General features: G+C 30.2%; 2 protein-coding genes and 1 long non-coding RNA gene across 4 annotated transcripts; 2 read left to right on the top strand and 1 right to left on the bottom strand.

The window, feature by feature from the left end:
• Positions 1 to 433: 433 nt before the first annotated feature.
• Positions 434 to 1954, top strand: LOC105341380 (uncharacterized). The gene is made up of 3 exons (XM_034461568.2): positions 434 to 541; positions 760 to 850; positions 1297 to 1954. Exons 1-3 carry the CDS (start codon positions 487 to 489, stop codon positions 1637 to 1639), a joined length of 489 nt encoding a protein of 162 aa, XP_034317459.1. The 5' UTR covers positions 434 to 486; the 3' UTR covers positions 1640 to 1954.
• Positions 1955 to 5817: 3863 nt separating this feature from the next.
• LOC117684766 (uncharacterized) lies at positions 5818 to 13051 on the top strand. Of its 2 annotated transcripts, XM_034458470.2 has the most exons (7): positions 5818 to 5914; positions 7970 to 8151; positions 8261 to 8396; positions 8949 to 9044; positions 10418 to 10459; positions 11827 to 11899; positions 12074 to 13051. In XM_034458470.2, exons 1-7 carry the CDS (start codon positions 5872 to 5874, stop codon positions 12555 to 12557), a joined length of 1056 nt encoding a protein of 351 aa, XP_034314361.2. In that variant the 5' UTR covers positions 5818 to 5871; the 3' UTR covers positions 12558 to 13051. The 2 variants fall into 2 exon arrangements, with proteins under 2 accessions (XP_034314361.2, XP_034315241.2); XM_034459350.2 differs by lacking the exon at positions 11827 to 11899.
• A 111-nt stretch (positions 13052 to 13162) lies between these two features.
• LOC117685481 (uncharacterized) lies at positions 13163 to 20244 on the bottom strand. Its single transcript, XR_010714096.1, has 3 exons — positions 19964 to 20244; positions 14255 to 15210; positions 13163 to 13871 (listed from the first exon to the last, which is right to left on the bottom strand). It is a non-coding gene; the product is annotated as an uncharacterized lncRNA (long non-coding RNA).
• Positions 20245 to 22236: the final 1992 nt, after the last annotated feature.

Raw genomic sequence — 22236 nt, 5'->3', positions numbered from 1 at the left:
GCATATATACATCCTTTCCGGGTAAGATATTACTATAGTGTAATTGCTTGTCCTATCTTTTTCATCATTTACGTTTCATCTGAACGCATCACTTAAGCATTGGTAAGTGCTGTTTAAACCTAATGACATCTTTAAGTTTAATTATTCAAATTAAATTGAAGAAATGAAATGTTCAGTAGTAAATAATTTCAATTTACATTGAAATAAAAACATCAAGATTTCATAGAAATGGTGTATTTTTGAAATGAAATTTCGCACAACACAATAAACAGAAAGAAATGCTTCTTTAAATTGAAATATTGTCATTAATTTTTTTTTTATTAAAGAGATGGTTGTAAAATGATAAGTGTTTAAGATACAAGCAAGCGGTAAAACAAAAAATACTAATTATATTTCTTTGTTTTACCGCTTGCTTTTATCTTAAGCCGTTTTTTCAATCCTTTCATTCCACAGATTTTTTTTTCTGGGCTTGTTATTTTGGTGATCATGTACAATGAAACTTCGAGGGCGTCTAGCAACCATCACAAGGAATTTGAAATAGGTTTGAAAAACTTTATTTAAAATTACACAAATCTAGAAAAATTTTGGATGATTATATTATCAATTATAATTGTGTCGCATTTTATCTTTTGGTGGATGCTAATATATAGATATAGATATGTACTATTCTTCAGAAAATGTTAATGATAAAAAAGATAAAGAGCTTTGTTCAGTGTGTTCGATTTGATAAACTTCTAATTGTCTCAGTATCCCTTTCAGACGGAGGAACAATAACGACGATCTTTCTATTCGTGGTTATCAGTGCCAACCTTATTCTGACGATCCATTTCTACCTGGCATGGAGAAAAGGGTATATTTTTCGAATTTATGACTTGATAATAACATAAAGCGGTATCATATATCGGTAAATATTTACTCTCGAATTGGTAGTATTTTTTAGTATTTAAAGTAGTATAATATTAGATGGTCATTTAAAATTTGTGATTTTGTTAATTTCATAAATTTTTCTTTGAAGAATATTTACGCTCTAGACGATAAAACATTCAATAATATCGATAATCTGAGCAAGAAAACGTGATTGCATAATATTCTGGTAATTTTACCTTGCTATTTTTGATCTCAGTGTTTTGGTGTATAAAATAATAATAAAAGAGATGTGTATAATTATAAGTTATCTTGGATATAATGTTATTTTTTGTACTTCGCAAACATGCAGAACTATGAGTTGTTGTTGTCACCAGAAGTGAATCAATTAGCATGAAGATTAGTAAATGTTTTTTCTTCTTCTTTATATAGTCAAATAACCAAGCATTTATCAACTGGAATTGAAAGGAAATCTTGTGCATCATTTCGATACCAAACAGATTCCCAGGATGAGAAAGATGACGTCTATGCTGATATCAGGGAGTCTTATTTTACCAACACCCAGAGAGGAACGTACAAATATATCGACCCAGAGTTTAAGGGAAGGAACACCTACCGAGAGCTAAAGCTTAAGTCTGCACGACGAGGAAGAAACAAAGATGGAAGAAACAGAAATGGAAGAGACAGAGATAAGCTGCAGGCCCTGAACTCCTTTTGTGCTAGAAATTTACAGGACGTGGACAAGTCAAAATCTGAAGAGATCCTCACAGAGTGAGCTTTTCTAAAGATTTATATTTGCGGCCAGAAACTTGACTGTCTTTACACTCATGAAGGCATGAACTGCACATCCTCAAACATTTTTAAGGACGTTGTTTACTCAGGGTTTGAGTTCTCAAATCCGGATTGTTAAAAAGTTCAATTTTATGAGTAAAATTTGTTTTAAATACAAAAAGTTTTTATGAAATGAACTATTATTGACATAACAATCGATATTTTTACTAAATTATGGAATTAGACTCTGACAAAGTTTGACTTTTAGCAAAGCAGAGGAAATTCGAATTAAATTTTTCAGATTTTGTTTTCCACTGAAATATTATTGATAGTACCATAATATTTAAAGTTAAGATTTTATTTGTTTGTCAACATAATTTTGCATATTTTCTGTTGGTTTTATTTTGCTTTTTCGTTTAGATAATCGTATGGCACACACTACAAAAATATTGAAAAATGCTTAAAAATGATAAAAGACACCATATCTCAAAATTTTGATCATTGGCCTTATATAAATTTTATGCCAGTAGAGAAAGGTCATTATACTTAGTTTAATACTATAAATGTTTTAGCATTATCATCATTCAGTTTTTTGTTATATTAAATCAAAAAATGGGTAGTAATTTGAAAACTGATAGAGGAAATTTGGACTAGAATACCCTAAAAAATTGTGAATGAAAACTTAATTCTTTGTATCTATTTAATGTCACTACCATTCATAAACTGTATTTCATTTGTCAAAGAATTAAGCAATTTGTATTATTTTCACTATTAAGAAAATCTCAATCATAGAGTAAATTTTTTATGGATTTTTCTTAAATTTTCAAAAAATATTCAATGGCCATTAACTCAAAAAGTAGGTCATTGACCTACTTATTTGAAAGTGAAGAATAACACTACCATGTAAGGTCTACAACACACAGTAGTTGGTTTTTCATTATCATCAGTGGAATTTTTTTTGATTCTGAGTAAACGTCATCCTTAAAAATCTGATTATGAACACATAAAATAGAAAAAATATAAACGGTGTTCAAATCAAGAAAAAATATCGAAAGCCTGAATGAGCTGAACATTTTACCAAACGCGGTAAAGGAAACAGTTAAAAGACACGATTTTTGTTCAGGAAGTGACTATTTTTTGTTCGGTTACCGGTAAAACCTAACCAGGGACATCGTTTCCGATCAACCATCCGTGATGATTTCATCGGCAATGGAACTCTTTGTTAACACTAAAATTATAATGTTAGGTTAACGGTTGTAAAAAATACAGTTACATATAAAACACTTCATAATCAGAGATAACGCATTGGTTTCAATTAGAGCAGAATTGCGAAGCGGTTAATCGCAATTCGTTTTGACCGATTAACCTATTACTCGTATTAGAATACGCAAATTTGATATGATATGCATGTTATTATAATTTTTTGAGGATAGTTATAACTAACATAAAAAAGCACCATAGAAGTATTCTGGTTAAACGTAAATCAAAATATGATATGGAAATTGTATTTAATGAAAACTTTTCAACCACGATGCAATTTCGTAGTCAGTTCTATTTCACAACACAAAGTCCAAGTCTGTCCATTACAAGCTATAAATCTAAGTTTAAATCATCTAGTATCTTTTTAAATATTAAAAACAAATGCATGTATGCACCTACTTTGGACAACTGCATTTTCTATGTAATAAAATTGCTGATGTGTCACAAGATAATGGTAGAATAAAAACATTGAACGGAGGTTTAATAATGATAGTTGTATAACGGCTCTTGTCCTTTATGTTAGTATATCATAATCATTCATTAATTTATGAAAAGATGAACAGACAAAGTAGTGACTTATTGTTTTAACATCATAAAAATTAAAACCTGTCGACCAAATTTTATCCAAGAGTCTTAAAGGTTTCCAATTAAACTTGATTAGATTATAGTCTCAAAGACGAAAATATTGCGTTAAAATATGCAAATGTTTTTATTTTATACGACTAATCCATAACTGATTTTGTTCCCGGTCATCATCTTTCCGACCGAGCAATCGGTTACTAGTAACCGGTTTGCGAATGCCATCCCTAGTTTAATATATTCATTTTTGGATTTGTTAAACCACTCTGCATAAATTTAGTTGTAGTAAAATTTCAAAGATCAAATGCAATTGTAATTTCCCAACCGGTGAACTTTATTTTTTTATTCGCCGTTTACTATTTCTTTGTCGGTCAGTCTTTCCACATCGTTTTGGTAAAGGTTCAAGACTTAATTGGATATTTATTTCACTGTTTCATATCAAGCAACTACAGATAAAGTCCAACTTTTTCATTCACTCGACCAATTTTTAGAAAGCTTATTTTCTTATACAGAAATAACATATGAAATTATTTTTTTCTTCATTAAATCTTCTACTTCATTACTACAAGGAATTCTTTAGCGAAATAACACAAATAAATTGAAGTGATTTTCCCCATTCATACTTTCAATGTACATACAGTACTTGTTGTACAAATGCACGCTATTGACACTGTTGATAAGTGTTAAGATATTTAAATTAATCATCCGTTATCTTGGATTATAGATATTATGTTTTCTTCCACATTATTTAATCAATTTATTTAATCAAATTGTCGAGTTTATTTCCAATATATGATATGGCATGAAAACGTTTAGTACTTACTTATTCTCAAAGTCCGAATTCACGTACGATGTTTAAATAAAAAAAAAATGGTAAATTAATCTATTCGACAAATAGATTTACGGTTCTATTTCACAGATTACACCTTTTTCCAAAGAAGGATGAATTATGATAAAAAGGGTAATCTTGCACTTTTTGGTTTTTTTTATCAGCAAAAATATTTCCTTATAGCTGATAGCTTAAACCCGAAAAACTAGAAAAAGGTGAAAATTTTAAAAAAATCATTATGGGTACCAATATGAATAATGGATTTGACTAATAGAAACAAGCCCTTTGTGTTACCCCCCCCCCCTAAAAAAAATAACCAAAAGAGACTTTTGATGATTTCACGGCACATGGCCAAAAAACCCGATAATTTGATTTCAATAATTATTTTGAAAAAGAAAAAATGAAAATGCCAGAAGAGGCGCTTAATCTGCCAAAAGTTGTAATTGTAAACAGCAATGGTATCTGTAGGTCTATAGACGCAAATTAAAGCGCTTTAATTCTGAAAGTTACTCGAACAGTTGTGATACGAATAAGAGCAAACGAAACTTGGACATTCCACTTTAAAATAACCCATGATTTTTAGATGCTACTTATGTTTTCTTCATCTTCATCATCGCCATCATCATCATCATCATCATCATCATCATCATCATCATCATCATCATCTATTGTTAAACTCACAAGATAGTGTGACATGCATGAATTAAATGCTAGAATCACAACAAATCTATATTCTCGAAATGCTTAAAAATAAACTGTTCTAATTAAAAATCAATGCATAGGCGTTAACATCCTACAAATAAAAAATTGTATGAATATATATATATATATATGAAATTATTTATTGCATTATCATATGTAATTAGAAATATATATATATATATATTAAACATACTCGTACATACTCGTACATGAATTAAGTAGCCGGATACCTGTGAAAAGAAAGCCGTTATCTATCTATCTATCTATCTATCTATCTGTCTGTCTGTCTGTCTGTCTGTCTATCTATCTATCTATCTATCTATCTATCTATCTATCTATCTATCTATCTATCTATCTATCTATCTATCTATCTATCTATCTATCTATCTATCTATCTATCTATCTATCTTATCTTCAGGCCGTAAGGAAAATATACGACATCTTTCGTACTTTTATTAATACTCTATGAACATTATTTCAATTTCAATCTATATTCTCGAAATGCTTAAAAATAAACTGTTCTAATTATATAGGCGTTAACATTCTACAAATAAAAAATTGTATGAATATATATATATATATATATATATATATATATATATATATATATATATATATATATATATATATATATATAGGAAATTATTTATTGCATTATCATATGTAATTAGAAATATATATATATATATATATATATATATATATATATATATATATATATATATATATATATATATATATATATATATATATAATTATATATATATATATATATGGAGGAAATTATTTATTGCATTATCATATGTAATTAGAATAAATAACATATAAACACATACGCTGACTATAGATGTCAACAGTGAAGAGCCATGAAAGTGTTCTTCTTGGTGTTAGTAGTCCTTTTCGTCAAGGGTGAGTCAAGTATCTTTTGCATGCATTTTTAAAATTACATCAAACTAAAAGTAAGAATTGATATAAAAAATTGTTTATTTGACACAAAAAAAATTGACTTTTTTAAAATATTACGTTGTACTCGCCAAATCAATTTATTTGTAAAAACAACTTTCCCTACTTGTACACAATTTAAATTCCAATAATAAAATTTTACTGATGACTGTCACACTCATTTCAAATTATCCTTAACTTCAGTTTTGACAAGAGTTTCATTTCTGTATAATTTGTACATGGATTCTCTCTCTCTCTCTCTCTCTCTCTCTCCACAATATAGACTTAAGTCGCCTGACACGGAACACAGGGAAAGTTTCGCTTCTCGAAAAACCTTGAAGGTACATTTTTATCTACATTACTTCGTCACCCTCGTTCTGTTTATTCAGGAATTCAAAGTGCGTAGCCATGACCAGAAAAACGAAACAGAAAAAAAGAGCAAACGGATTTTAACATAAAGTTATTGTTTTAAGGATATTCAGTGAAAATATTTAAAACCACCTCGCTAGAATTCCGGGATAACAACAGGAAACATATGCCAAGTCATTAAGTCTTTTGGGGGTAATTATCACATTGCAAGAAGAGTTAAACAAAAGATGACTGAGGAAAAGAGATAGTATTGCCCTAAAGCTGAATGAGAAGATGAATAAAGTTTCATAAAACCCGCATATTATGATGCTTTACAGGCTAATGCTTCTTTCTTCTTTTCTCTAAAATGATACGAGTATTACGAGGTTTCCTGCCAGAGGAGAACACGACACAGACGAAAAGGCCTCTGTGAACTAACACTTGCTATCTTTAAGTTTAAGAAATATTTTTGATCTGAAAAATAATGAATGATATGATGTCTTAAATTGTATGTGTATGTCGGAGGGAGGATCAAAATAATGGATTCAAAATACATAACATTATTTTGTAAGTGCGATGAATGTCAGTTTTACTGAATTATTTAATGACATTATATAATTTTCAAAATTGTAAAATCCTGATAATCATTAAGTGTGCAATAAATTTGCAATTATTGCTAACAGAAAAACGTATTTTTTTTTCTTTAAGCTAATTGATCATGACACAATATTTAAAGTATATGAGGAAGTAAATATTATTGAAACTCTTGATTACTATCTATAATCATAACATTCAATTATAGTCATAATCACATTGAAAAAATCCATGTCGAAATATAAAAAATCGTTCAAGACTAAAAATAAATATTAAACATACTCGTACATACTCGTACATGAATTAAGTAGCCGGATACCTGTGAAAAGAAAGCCGTTATCTATCTATCTATCTATCTATCTATCTATCTATCTATCTATCTATCTATCTATCTAAATATCTATCTATCTAACACCATGCATCTTTTAAATGTCATATCTAATATTTAAATACTAAGCCAGTGAACTGAAAATATAAAGTACTTAAATGGCTAACGACTCGAACAATTGATATTGTCAAATTTTTGGGAAAACCAGTTCCTTCTTCAGGACAAAAGAAATAAATTTCATAGGTAAAACAAAGAAAACAAATTCTAACACTACAACTAACACGTCTTAAGGAAGGAGTCTTTTCATTATCAAACATACTTCTTATAATAAGAAATGCATGAAATTTTGACACAGTCAAACGGATCATATTACTTAATGATTCTATCAGTTTAATTAAATTTGACCTTTTTGTTTTCGGTTGTACGATAGTAAAAAAGAAAGAAAAATATACTATTTTAATTTCCTTTCATCTTGATTTAATGAACAATTAATCAAATTTACGTTTGACAAGTTGAAAACCAGAAAAGACTCCTTCCTTAAGATACTAACATAAGATTTTAAACAGTTTTGATTCACAGTGTTTGAAAAGGTGTTGGCAATGCGGCCGATTGCTCTGAGTAATCAAGCGACTGCAGTCGATTGACAAGACTGTGAACTGTGGTACAGGTGGATCTGTGTACGGTTCAACTGTCATTGCAGCTGTTGTAACTTTTAGTGTCTGTATAGTGATTATCTCATTTCTATTCTTTAGAAAGCAATTCTTCATGCGAAGACCAAACCAATACAAACCTTCGGGTCTTAGCAATGAAAAGAGAATCTAGAACAATCTGTTCATGGAATATTACAGCGCCAGAATTTAATCGTGTGTGGGTTAGAATATCTGTTCTTGATTCCAAGGAGGAAAATTCCACAGTTTGTCCCAACTATCTTAAGGTATCCTTTCAAATTTTATGTATAATGTTTAGTATTTCTGCCCCATTTACTCTTCAGGCTTCACTGATAAAGATCTCGATTTGTTAACCATTTTCCTCCTTTTTTCAAGCTAGAAGAAATTAAAGACAATCAGAAAAGTTTGCTTAAGAGATACTGCACTCCGGTGGATCGTGATTACATCAAATTGAACTCTAGCAAAATCCTTGTGACAGCATATAATATCAAGTTCAAGATTTCCTGGAACGGTATATCTAATGTTTAGTTTAAATCTTAGATACCTGCATGGCTTGTCTTTCTATAGTTTTGAATCTTCATGGTTTAAACAATATTGAGAGTGAAACTTAATGTAACAAAAATTGTGTGCTTACAGTCAACCTACCACCCGTAATCCCACTCTCGACTTAATAAATTTTCCCGGACTCTTGTGCTTTTAGTTATTTGTATTGAAATGCATTCTTTTTTCTTTGAAATTTGTGAATTTGAATTGAGTATTTGATTAAACATATCACTTGCTTATTCATTTAAATATCTTCAATACAGTTGGTTTATAACAAAGATGGGACATCAAATAATTTTTTATATTAGCTTACTAGTATTTAAAACAAATAATAGAAGAAAATCTTGCTTTCGACCATAGTAAACGAAGGTATACAAACTTATATCATTTTTGCTGTCGAAATTTGAATTTTGTGCTAAAGTGACAATTATTTTGGTAAAAGATCAATCATTAAGCAATACATTTTGAACAATTTATAAGAAATATTACAGTTTATTTCATCGGATTAATATTAATACAGGATTTGAAAGAAAGAAAAAAACAGGAGTCGATGCAGATGAAAATCATGCTGTGACAGAGAAAACAATAGCTCAGACCACGAATAGTGTGTATGAAGGTAGATAAATGTTAAACTAATTTTTTCAAAGTTTGTAAATTGAAGAAACCAAGTTAAATTAGTTCAGTCTTGGTCATATCTTACCAAATGAAGCTTTCTGTGCTCTCTGACGTTTATCATTTAACATTTCTTTTCGTGTTCGGTAAATAGCCCAATGTACACGGAGATATCATAACGTCCATTTTATTTGGATTTTGTTTTAGCATATTCAAAACACGAAAAAGGTATCAGCCCAGAGTTCAGTAGCTTTATGACTGATTTTTTTCTTTGCAAAACTTAATGCGTTTAAGGGGTATTTACGGCCATCTTGTACATTTGAGATTAAGAATGTAAACATTTCTTGAACTTGCTTGTTTCTGCCCGAAACTATCCATAGCTGTCGCCAAAAAATACAAAAGAAATAAATATGATGTTTTTTTTATGTCATTTTGTTTGAAAAGTATGCTTACGCGAACAGGATAATGCCTTTTTAATTTCTTAGAACAGCTGTCGAACTGCGCAGCTACAAACTTATTTTGAAGATTTAAAAATCTGAAAAAATATGACGGGGATTCATTGTTGTCCCATCTAGTACCATTTGTTGAGAAAAGGTTTGAATATTGCACTTTTATGATGTAACTTTGCCTCAAAGTAGTGTGCCCTTGTTACATGCATATGTTGTAAATAAATCATACATTTTAGCTGTGTGCAGGAAATGTCGCAATTCGTACCGAATTTGATCTTACGAGACATCTATTGTCGGATGATCTCACTATTGTTAGGACCTCCCGTTTAGTCTGTTTTTCTTTATTGAAAAATAAATTGACAATAATAACTTAAACATGTTTTATGTTATTGATAGTCCCGGCCAGATCATTAATATTACATAATTAAAGATGGAAGAAATAATTATAAAAGACCTTTTACCGGTATATTGAGCGAACAAAAATATGGCACGAGCCTCGCAATTGTTTATCTAACAAAAATTGTGAGATCTCTTTCTTCTTAAAAACTCGCAATGGTCTCTCGATTTGTGATTGATCATTAGAAATACATTATCAAAGCACTGTCAACAATTGAAATGAAAATATAAAATTTGACCAAAATCGTTACCATTCGTCTTTAAATTGAATTTGGATTCTTATTCAGTAACATATATGACTTTCAAATCGACAAATAATTTCATTTTTGTTTATTTGTAAAGGTCGTTGGTTCATTTCAAACAGAATGTGATTGTAATAATGATTTGGGCCTTTTCGTTTTGACTGCTTTATCATGTCAATGTCCTATACCTATCTGCCCACGACTATTTAAGATACATAAGAGATGATAAGATGTGATACATGTAAAAAACCTCAAATCAAAGATTTTAAATTTTAGAAATTGTGTTGCAGATAAAACATCTCATGCGAGCTACAACGAAAGGAACTTTTTAGGTAAATGTTCTAATTTTTTACCTTTATTTTGTTTAATTTGACTGCATGTACGTTAATTTTTGTTGATTCAAACGTTTAAAAGTATATATTATATCTCTTTTTGCATAAATATTAATAAATTCTGAGGTATTTGTTTACGTTTTTCTTATGAAACACACACCAAAGTAATGATAGGGAGACAGGTATATATAAGCATGCCTCTATTGCCATGCTCAGCCGAGATGAGAAGCAAAAAAAGTAAGTGATGGTTGTTTGAATGTTGCTGAAATTAATGACCTACGCTTTTATACCTTAAACCTTTTTGAATTTGACCTTCTGCCCTAACTGCCTTATATGTTGTAGAACCTTTATGTATGAATGTAAACGTGCCAACGTGCAGTGTTTAAGCATTTGCAAAATTTAAATCTCAAACTCATCAAACAAAATAAGATTTGAATAAATGACACATATACCTTGGTTTAATAAGGGAAATAAGAACAATTCGCACATTTAAATAAAAAAAAATGGTGGAGTTTTTTATCTATTAGTAAAAGTGTTCAAATTTGATTGTCCGTTACATTAGTATTAAAATAATGATACTTCAACATTTTTCCCATTTAAGATGCCATTAAAGAGATTTATAGATTTCGGAAATTTGGCTATACACCAATTTGAATTGCCATTAAAAGAATTAACGCCATTTTCCTGAAAACCAACATGTTTAGTCAAACTTTACACAAGTTTATTATGATCACTTTGTTATACTGAATTATCATTCTTTCTTTCATGCGTTTTCCCCATTTGAAAACCTTAAGGAAAAAATATTAAATCTGGGTGTCCGCCAGTTTGAATCGCCACCTTGATCTAGATAACGCCTTTTAGGGAAAGAGAAGGCATATTTTTCATTCTTTAACCCGTTTAGATAGGATAAAATTGTATGCTGGATCAGTTCGTTACTGTTTGTCAATAATGAAAAGACTTAAGGGAAAATTATTAAGTTTTTGACCTACTTAACACCATTTTCATAAAAACCAGCATATTTTTTTGGACTCAGCAAACTTTATTATGTAATGCTTTAACAAATAATGATTATTTGCCGTTTAAAGTTTTTTTGCGACTAAATCGAATTTCACATTTTTTATGAAAAATGATATTGATTTAAAATGAATCACATTGACTAGGCTATAAATAATATTACTATATTTTAAGCCTATAATTGTAAAAAGCACATTGAAAAAAAGGAAACACCCTAATTATCTTATAAATTTGAAGCAAATGCAAAAAAAAAAAAATTTAAAAAAATCACATTACTCAAAATTCTAATGATGCTTATCAATAATTTATAACAAATGTATTTTGAATCAATTAATGTCACAAGATTTATCTAGTTATAGGATCCTCTTTTGGATTGCTTATGGTTTGCGTCATCGGTTTCGTCATAAAGAAAAGGTGTTGCAATAGGTATTAAAGTTTTAAATTTTTAATTAGTACCAATTTCGCTTAGATGTTTCACAAGTTTAAATTGTGGAAAGATCACACGTTTTTAATATTTTAGAATATAATGACAAACGGAAAAATTCTATTTTTCGTACTTGACATTAACTGAAAAATCTAACATGCATTGTTCATATTCAGGTCATATTTTCCTGCAAACCACGAACTTTACAAAATGAATAACATGCAAACAAATACTACGATTGAACTTGATGACCATGGAAAGTTAAAGATGGCCACACAAGGGAACGGTACTATAAATGTACAGAAGAGTTCCAAGAAAACAGAAAGAAACTCAAAAGTATGCAATTCAAAGATCAATGGAATTGATGAGAAAAATAAAACTGATGGTAAAAGTCAAACACAGGGAAGAAGATGGGGAAAAAAGGAAAATCACCCCACCAATCGACGCAGGGAGAGACCAGGCAGTTCTAAAGAAGAACAAATTTACAGCAACACGAATTTCACAGATGTCGAAAAAGATAATTATTGGTGCCTAGAAACTCCTTATGTAAATCATTTACAAAAAGAAGTTTTCAGCGATGTCAATGAAAAAACCAACCAAGACGCATGCCATTCGTCGACCTCGTCCTTAGATAGTGAAGATTACGTAAATATGAATTGATCGGGGTTGTTTTTTGATTGGTCCTTCTATATACATTTAGCCGGAAAAAAAATTGATTTTGGTAATGATAACAGGTTTTCATCAACAGTGATATTGACAGTTAGACTTCGTTAAAACATGATGGAACAAAACTTCATGAAATTACTTTTTGTTTGAAAGACCTAGGGTCTCGAACAAGCTGTGTGAGGTGGAATGATAATGAACAAATTGAAATCTGAATTTTGAATTCTGAAAATTCTGAATTTATAGTTTTATAAATACATATTAAACATGAAATAATAAAATGTACAATTGCTTAAAAATTTGCATGGTAGACAAATGAGTGTAAAGATAATACAGGAAACGTATATAGAGTATATCATGATGTACCTTATAAATCATTGTTTTGAACATATTGTAATGAATTGAGAATTTGAAACATCTTCTTGTAAATAACGAATTCCTTCCCTTACATACAAGCCATGTATACAAGGAAATAATTAAATACATCTCTCTCTCTCTCTCTCTCTCTCTCTCTCTCTCTCTCTCTCTCTCTCTCTCTCTCTCTCTCTCTGAGATCAATTTCTTTCTAGTAGTAATTTTAACATTTTTTGATAAACCTTCAGTTTTTACATGAAATTCAATTTGAGCATTTTGAACCGTCTGAAAATATTTTATGTTTTTGAACAAACACTTCATCTAAAGTTCCATCGAAAGTTAACTTGTTGAATGTTCATTAAAAAAATCTAAGAGAATTTAAATTATCAAAATATTTTTTAATAAACAATTTGTTTACTATCCAATACCTGATATTCAATCGACCACACACCCTCGTAAAGCGATGTGATTTGAAACAATCGTTAAAAATCTCAAGTATTACCATTTTGTGCCCCTACAACTTATAGAGAAAAATAATTAATTTTCACTTTGTGAACTTTCCAAACCAAAACAAACTGTGCCACCCTTTATAAAAGTTATCCTTTCCAAAGTACTTTAAAATGCATGCACACATCTTCCATGCATGCAATTGTACATGTAGTTTATCGATCTTTCGCCATAAATCCGGGTTGGTCTTGATAAAAAGCCTGTTCCACATCTGTTGTCCTTTTAGTCACGGTGTTTTTAATAGGAATTGTTCTTTATCTACACAGAACCCGGCTTTTTATAACCATGTCGTATACGACCCAACATGATCTTGATTTGATCAGGAATATCTCTTACTTGTGTTTTCACTTCCTGATAGGTGTAATGAGCCAGTAGATAATCCTTTATGTGTCTTTTTGTTGCTAGAACCATTATGACGTCATAATTGATCTTTTTCTTCGTACCTTACAGCTTTAAAGAATGCCGTTGATGATAAAACAATTTTTGACATTATATATAAAATCAAGTGAAAAATAAATCACGATACCTATATTCAATATGGCATCATTTTAAAAAGGAAGTCTATATCTTTTTATTGCCGTTTTTGTGTAAATAATGCATTCTAGACATATTTTAATTAGTAAAAAATTGACAAAACTTCGAGCTCTGTTACTTATTAACTTCATATTACATAGAAAATAACAGTTTAAAACATAAACAAGATTTTTTAATTACCGAAAATTTAAGCCTCGATACACACTATCAAACAAAGCTATTGTTATGAAGCATCATTGAAAGAACTTATATCTTGAATTCATAAACCTGTAGGCACCTATTTTTTACTAGATCTTTACCTTAATTCTTTCCTGGACAGCGGGCTCCATTAGGGATTTTTTCTCGTGTTTTACACCATTCGCTTGTACGAACAAATACAACGTCAAGAGCGTACCCGTCTTTGTTATTACTATCGGTAGATAACTGCGAGTGTTCGAAGTAGCCCCCGAGTTCATTGAAATATTTTCTTAACGCATCCAAGTTTTCTTTGGATTTCCCAACAACAATCTTGTGACCATCCCACACTCTGTACTCAATAGCCCACACGTCCACTGTATACACTCCATCTTTAAGACCAGATTTCATGGAATTCAAAATTACCATTTCTGCCCCTTCAACATCTAGAGAATAAAAATCAATATGATGGACTCGAATCGCACTCAAGATTTGTTCCATACTAAAACATGGAATGGTGATCTTGTTTTCCCGATCTAACATTTTCATGTGGTGTTCATCAATGTTGTCAGCGATACCACCGACAGTGTCGCCTTTAATAAAAGAAACACTGTTTTGAGAATCGGACAAACACGCACACAAACGCCATGCATTTCTTTTTAATTGATCGATTTTTTGGCAAAGGTCAGGATTTGCTTCGATTAACAGGCCTGTCCAATCGTGTTGTCGTTCTAACCAGAGTGTGTTGGACAAAAATTGGCCATCGTGTGCACCAATATCAATGAAAAAACCATTCTTTTTTTGGAGAATTTCGTACACTACCTCATCCTGTTTGACTTGTGAATATCGTTTGTCTGTGTTAATTGTATTTTGTAGTTTTCCGTGTGGTTTCATCAGATATTTCTTAAGTTTTGGGTCGGATATTTCCTTTATTTTGTTCATGACGTTCACATTCTGTTGTTTTTTCTGTCTATTTTTTTTGACTGGATCATTATTTTGATAAATGATCCAAAGAACAAATCCAGCACAACAAGCGAAAAGGATTATAACATTCTTGTTCAAATGCCGCTTCATCTTTATCCTATGAAGAAAAAACACACAAAAAGAACATTTTAAGATGTCCATTTCTATATGTCTCTGTAGATATGATACAGTATAATTTGAAATTGTATTTCCCTGAACAACAAGAATGATGAAAACTAAAGTGTGATGCGTATGCTGATAATCAAAAGAGTAGACCCAATAAATTTCATATTCAAGTGTTCAACGTAGACCCACTATATTTTATATTTAAGTGTTCAACGTTAGTTTATTTAGGGGAGAAATTACATATTACTTACAATATGCTATACAAAATCAGTAATATATCTTTATACTGGTATTCTCCATCCTCTAAACTCGCATACTCATATCACTGTATTGAACTATTTAAAAAAAGCTGATACATGTATATCGTTACAAGTGTAATGCTTTCCTTGTGAGTTTCAAAATTTAAAGGGGCATGGTCACGATTTTGTTAAAAACTTATTTCCCCGATCTTAATGTTTACAATGCTTCTCTTAGGCATTTTAATAGTCATCTAAAATTTGAGTGCCATTCGGTGAGATATAAGCGAGTTACCGAGCTTGCATTTATTTGCTTTGTAAACAAAGCTTTTGTTTACATTTTGAATGTTAAAGTGAAAATTCCAGTTTAAGACCTAAATTAAATGTGTTAAAGTTGAGGAACTGTTTATTTATGCTTTAAATGAATAGGTAGACAGACATAAACTTGAAAAAGATTTTTTACTGGTATATTGAACCTACGTATATGTAAACAAAAAAAACAGGGCACGAGCCTTGTTTACAAGACAAGGAATTTTGAGCCCTGTACCTTGCTTTTAACTCTCGACTGGCTCTCAAATTTCACTTGATAACTAAAAATGCATTCCTAAAGCAGTATAAGTAATAAAAATAGACAAATAGAATTCGACCAAAATAGTGACCATGCCCCTTTCAAGTGACCGACTTCAGTTTTCTTTGCGCATGTTATTGCACAATCATGAAAAATACAGTTTATTTATACATTATTAGAAACTGTATCAAAACCATTTATGAAATTGAACACAATAAACATAATGCAGATAGAAAAATTTAGATTTTTTAATAAAAAAAAAAATCTAAAACGATTTTTCCGTCGTTCGGTATGTAGGCATTGCCATTGTGCTTTTATGACGTTATGAAAAAAATGAATCTTTTTAGGAGTTTGTCATAAGAAACAATACATAAGAAAAAGTAATAGGTGTACTCCGCCTTCGAAAATCTACATGCTTAATTATTTTTTTTATATTTTTCTTAATTTTTGAATTAGTTCATTGTATAGCAATCTACATTTAAATATACATTCATTTTTTATATACTAAAAGACCCTAATTAAAAACTAGATGGTAGAATTTAGTTTTATTAACCGGGTTTTCCAACGGAAAATCCGGTTATGGAAATGATGAAAATGGCCGGCGGGCGGGCTGCTGCCAAAAAGGTACCCTCATTGTACGGATACTTCCTTCTACAGTTTTCAAGATAGGAAGTTGTTCTTTTGCAGATTAATTGTACATATATCAGAAGTGTGCATATTGCTAGGATTTTGATTTCTGATAATTTGTTATTACTAAAGGTTCTTCGACACAACAATATTTTATTTGATTGACCGCTAAAAAATCTTTTTGAAATATGATTTTACAAAACAGAGCCCAGTATCGGCTTTCAACAATTTTATATGGTTTTCTTTTGTGCATTTCTACAGTGAAACTGGAAAATTATTTTCACTGCAAACAGAGTATTTTAGAGCTTAAAATTTGGCCTCAATTGATGTGTTATATAATTATGTATAAACACAGTTTGATTAATTTTTTAATTTTTAATGAAGAAAATATTTCTGAAATTAAAAATTGTTATTCTTTTATATCCTTTGAGTCTATGGATAAAATCTGAAGAATAATAAATAGTGACAAAAAAAACCCACTTATCAATCAGTGATTTTCTACCAAGAAATTGAAACGACAATGCAAGAGTTTAGAAAATTTGTAATCTTTCAAATTTAAACCGATCCTGATTAAAAAAAAAACAATACCGGTCAAAATTATTTAAAAAAAAAAGAACTATATATGATATATGTCAAATTTGGCCACGATAATTCGTCATTTTTTAAAGTGTTTCAGGTACATTAAATTGTTGTGTTATTTTTAAAAGAGTTAATATTAAATATGTTTTTCACCTATTTACTTGATTTTTTTTGCACTCACTGGTAGTATATGACGTCAGAAGAGACGCTTTTTTATAATTCAATCAAAATTGGTCATTATTCAACATTTTTCTTATCTTTTTTTGAATGGGAAATATAGAGCGAAGCTTTGAACAAGAACAAACTTTTTGTCTCTTATAAGTACTGGATAAATAAATCTTTGGTGAATATACTTTGTTTGTTTTCAAGCAATCCCTCAATGTTTTCTTAAAGAAAAAAATGTTTGAAAACAAGTCGTTTTATGCCAAAAAAAATGGCGGGAAAAGGTAAGCTTTATGGTGTCATATTTCTTAATTGTCGGCACTTTACCCCGATTGAAAATTATAATAAACTTCAAATGTTTATCTGTATAAAGATAACAAAGAATTACATTCAAATGATGATGTTCATTTAAGGGGGCCATTTTAGGCTCAAACCATATATAGTCCTTACCGCGATACTGCAGTTTATTACGAGTAATTAATATGCATTGTAAGATAAGTAAATAAACTAGCCATTTTACACTTAAGCAACCTTTAAACTTTTGCAAAATTGTGATATATTACAACTTAATATCATTTTGTTAGTGTTCAGTTTAAATACAACCGGGATTGGTTTGGATTTAAGATTGTTTAAGTTTAATACGACTGACAGTTGATTTGTAGTTTTAATCCATAGGTTAAAAAAATATCTACAATTATTGATTTCCATTTTCATAAATAGTTTTTATTTAAATTTTAAAAGTAAATTTTTATCTATTTAGTGCCAGTACATTGATGAACTTTTTAAATTTTTAAAGAGTGAAAAATATTTGTAATATTTTCACAATTAAACAAACTTCAATTCTAGTGTAAAATTTAAAAGATTTGTTTTCTTTACAGTGACATTGCAACAAACAGGTCAAACAATTTTGTCTCCATTGTCTAGATGTATAAACATAAACCGGTTTCTCAAATTCATTAAATTAACCATTCCTGTAAAAAATTCAAAGTTACATTATATCTGCTTGGTTCGAATGTTTTGTTATTACAGAATTTTATATATATATATATATATATATATATATATATATATATATATATATATATATATATATATATATATATGAATTGACTCAAACGATGAACAATTCCTCCTTGTGTTTATGAAACAAATACTATCAGTTGAAGCTATAATTATTGATTAAGGGTGTTTTCCTATTGTGAATGAAAGTCTTGGGCTGCATAATTACTGTTAGTATGTTTTGTTTATGGAATCACAGGGGCTTGTCACGAACTGTTTTTTTTCTTACTATGTGACCATCCCTATATCATTTCATACAAAGGGAGAGAACTTAGAGCCCAAAACTATCGCGACGTCCAATTTTCGTTCTCCTTTCTCTAATTTTTCGACACAACTAAAGGCGTTCTGTTTTTGCGTTGTCAGGAAGAGACTTCTATATAGCCAAAGTGATTTGCTTTTAACTTCATACATATCCATTTCCCTTCAGTTTTCAAAAATATGTCTTCATCAAAATCCATTTTTAATAAATATAAAGTACTAGAAATAGTAATGTAGAATCCTTTAAAACTATGCCACTAAAGCATGGAAGTGAAGGACTGCGTTAAAATTAGTTCTGACGGGAAGTACATTTAGGCATCCGTTGATGAGGCAAATCTTTTTTTAACATGATAAGTATACCTACACGTATGAAATATATAAATATATACTATTGTATCCCCCGATACCAACAGAAAAACGGCATTATTGATATATATATCAGAATGTTTGTTTAAGTACTACATGTACGGACAGTGCACTGCTTACATATTGATTTCATAAATACTTGATGAGGGGAAACTTATGATCGAATGACTTTAATTGCATATGGATGTTAAGGGTTGTTCAAGGTCCAAGTTTACCAAACATCGGAATTTTAACTTTGAATTTACTCATTCGCGTTATCGAGAATGTATTGAATAAATATATAATAGGCAATGTGTTTTTTAAATATCTATTTTAGAATATTTTTTTGGCGCAAAACATACGTTTGGGTTAACAGTTATATACTCCTCTCAAAATCAAATATAGATTAAAATACAAATCTTTATTTTAGAAAACACCTATATCACATTTACTTTACTCCCAGTAAAATCTGTTATATTTTTTTATCACTGATCCGGACGTCGGAAATTGAAAACGTAATATCTGATGTATCAACATTTTATATTTGTAAAGAAAAATGCAAGCTTCACAAAAAAAGATTAGAAGATGAATTGTGTTATTTATGTTAAATAAGGTTTACACATCAAACACCTGTTTTAATTGTTTTTAATTACGTTAATTAAATAAAACACTTCTTATTTTTGATACAATGCAATCAAACAAATAATATAAAAAGTAATATTAATAAATTAATACATCTACGACTGTAAGAAAAGGAAGTAAATACAGTGATCGAGTTAATGATGTTCAGTTGCAAAAAATGCTGCAATCGTATTAACAAAAATAATTACTGAAATACTAATAAGATTGAAGATTGACAGTAGAATTTTTAGAAAGATATTCTTAAATATAAATCAATTTAATAAACTGACCAGTTCGGATCTGTAGATCCCCGAATTTGACGCGTTTGTCTATTTCACAGGTGAAGCAGGTAAAGCAAACTTCCAACACTGACCAGATATCGATCATAACACAAGGTAGATTTACTCAAATGCCATTAAAAACGTTACTCCTGGTCAGTCCTGCTTCACAAAACAATGGGAGCGTACTCTTTACATGTACTAATATTACTGCATTTTACTTCTATGGAAATGCTTTATAGTTCGCTATGGAACGATAAATTGCGTTAAACCTAACAAGAGTTGTTAAGCATACACGGTGAAGCCATAAACTATTTATGGCACCTCTTCAGCTTATGGTCCTACACGTATATCGACATGGTTGATTATTTATAACTGTAATAAATGAAAACAAACCCTCCTCTACCACTCGACATATTCACATAATGTTAGTTTACAATGAACATAATTTTGCTTGTTATTCTACTTTTTTAAAGAAAAAGAATCGAAACCTTTACTTGGTAAAAATTAAGGTACACCCCTTTTTCCAATTATTTCGTTAACACTTCTGTTTGAACGGAAAATACCTTTTGGTAAAAATAGATCAGTTATCTGTCGCATTATGATTTTCAAAACCTAGATACTGATTTTAAAATGGTAGCTGTAACCATTGTTTTGTCACAAATTCAGGAAACTTGCATCGAAAAGAAAGATATGCATTTCAGTGTATTAAGTCAATAGATTCACTTCAAGCAAAATACAATGAATATCAGTGTAAATGCGCAATTACATCTTGTTTTATTAGCCCCAAATTTCATATAAGTACAGTAAAACAGGTAGTACAACTTTATCAATTAGAACCATTTTAAGAAGAGCTTGGATTTTGGGTAGTTGTGTTAAACATTAGCGTGACGTAGGCCTGTATATTTCCTTGTAGGCCACTCAGCAATGGCTCTTTGGAATTAACAAGATTTGTTTGGCTTTTGAGTTAAGACTACGCAATCGATGCACATTTTGCTTGAAGCCATTTGATCTCATTTCGATAACTTGGTGACAAGCTACGTTTTTTGATTGCCTGCAGCTGCGAGTAGCTGATCTAATCGTAGCGTTTTAAAACAATGGCTTGTAATAAACAAACATGTGATCTTTGGTAAAACTTTCGGTGCTTTTAACAAAATGAGTTACAAGTGCTCGGGTAAAGTGCCTCCCTTACGATGGTCTAACTAGATTGCATTGAAAAAGAATTATTTTACTGCACGGGATTGAACAGAGACAAGGCTAAGGTGATACAACGGGAAGTAAAAATGGCGAACGTAGAAGTTGCCTATCCATTTAGTATAAATACGTCCCGCTTATGGTATTGCTTTTAAAGGTTCAATGAGCTGTATTTTATTAAATTTCTTTGGTACGCTATATTCAGGACGAGGATACCTGCTTTTATGGCATGACAACTTCCATATATCAGCGACTTTTCACGTACGGTACAGGCCCCTACAGACACTCTAAATAAAATATTTCAAGCTTTCTCTAGGTTATATCTTCATTCCTATTTAATAGCATCGTTAATTATGTTCTAATTTTCTGGTCAACATGTTCTCAAATTGTAATCATGCCGTAGCGTGTATTTCACCTGTTGTTTCATTTAATTAAAATGTACATATGCAAGGGTTACAACTCAAGTTGCTCGCTAGATAGCGCCGAGTTTTTGCAATGAGATCTACCAAGCGTTTATGGGTTGCAAAGTGGACCGAATACCCTTGGCTATCGACAATGGAGACTCTTTTAACCTTGTTATTATGTAGTTTGCGTTCCTTTAAATATATAATAAAACTTAATATTGTATAATATTGAAAATGTCTGATCTTTGCAAAAGCGCGGCATAGTAGGTAAAGTATACTAAGTGCGCTATAATTTTTATAGTAAAAGTGTTCGTTAAGTTAACCTGTTTGAATGGTTTATTGTCTTCATTTTTTGCATGAATCAGTTTACGCTCTTAAAGAATCAATTAGCAGGAACAGAATTATTTTCATTCATCTTACTTTTTATTTTAGATTTTTAATTCTTGTAAGAATGCATGCACTTTAATTTTGTAGACCCAATAATTAAGATGTTGGTTTTTTGAGCTAGATCTACAACAAGAGCTTGAACTTTCGGTTGGATGTTACTACTCAGTTTGATTATCAAAAACGCTGTCAAATATTGATGTCCTTTCTCAATTAATATTCACGGACTGTCCAAATTTTCAACCCCTATGATTTGATCTGTTGTGGGAAATCGATGCTGTTTAAACTTGAATATACAACACT

Source organism: Magallana gigas, chromosome 5, assembly GCF_963853765.1.
Source record: "Magallana gigas chromosome 5, xbMagGiga1.1, whole genome shotgun sequence".
NCBI lineage: Eukaryota > Metazoa > Mollusca > Bivalvia > Ostreida > Ostreidae > Magallana > Magallana gigas.
The sequence above is the reverse complement of the archived record's forward strand: the minus strand, read 5'-3'. Positions and strand labels throughout refer to the sequence as shown.

What these genes read in the sequence shown, in the direction of transcription:
- LOC117684766 (XM_034458470.2), top strand. Translation starts at nt 5,872, where the DNA reads ATGAAAGTGTTCTTCTTGGTGTTAGTAGTCCTTTTCGTCAAGG. An exon ending in AGTAGTCCTTTTCGTCAAGG is followed by an intron (nt 5,915 to 7,969) that starts GTGAGTCAAGTA and finishes TCTATTCTTTAG; the next exon opens with AAAGCAATTCTTCATGCGAA. An exon ending in CAACGAAAGGAACTTTTTAG is followed by an intron (nt 10,460 to 11,826) that starts GTAAATGTTCTA and finishes AGATTTATCTAG; the next exon opens with TTATAGGATCCTCTTTTGGA.
- LOC105341380 (XM_034461568.2), top strand. Translation starts at nt 487, where the DNA reads ATGTACAATGAAACTTCGAGGGCGTCTAGCAACCATCACAAGGAATTT. An exon ending in TCACAAGGAATTTGAAATAG is followed by an intron (nt 542 to 759) that starts GTTTGAAAAACT and finishes TATCCCTTTCAG; the next exon opens with ACGGAGGAACAATAACGACG. An exon ending in TACCTGGCATGGAGAAAAGG is followed by an intron (nt 851 to 1,296) that starts GTATATTTTTCG and finishes TTCTTTATATAG; the next exon opens with TCAAATAACCAAGCATTTAT.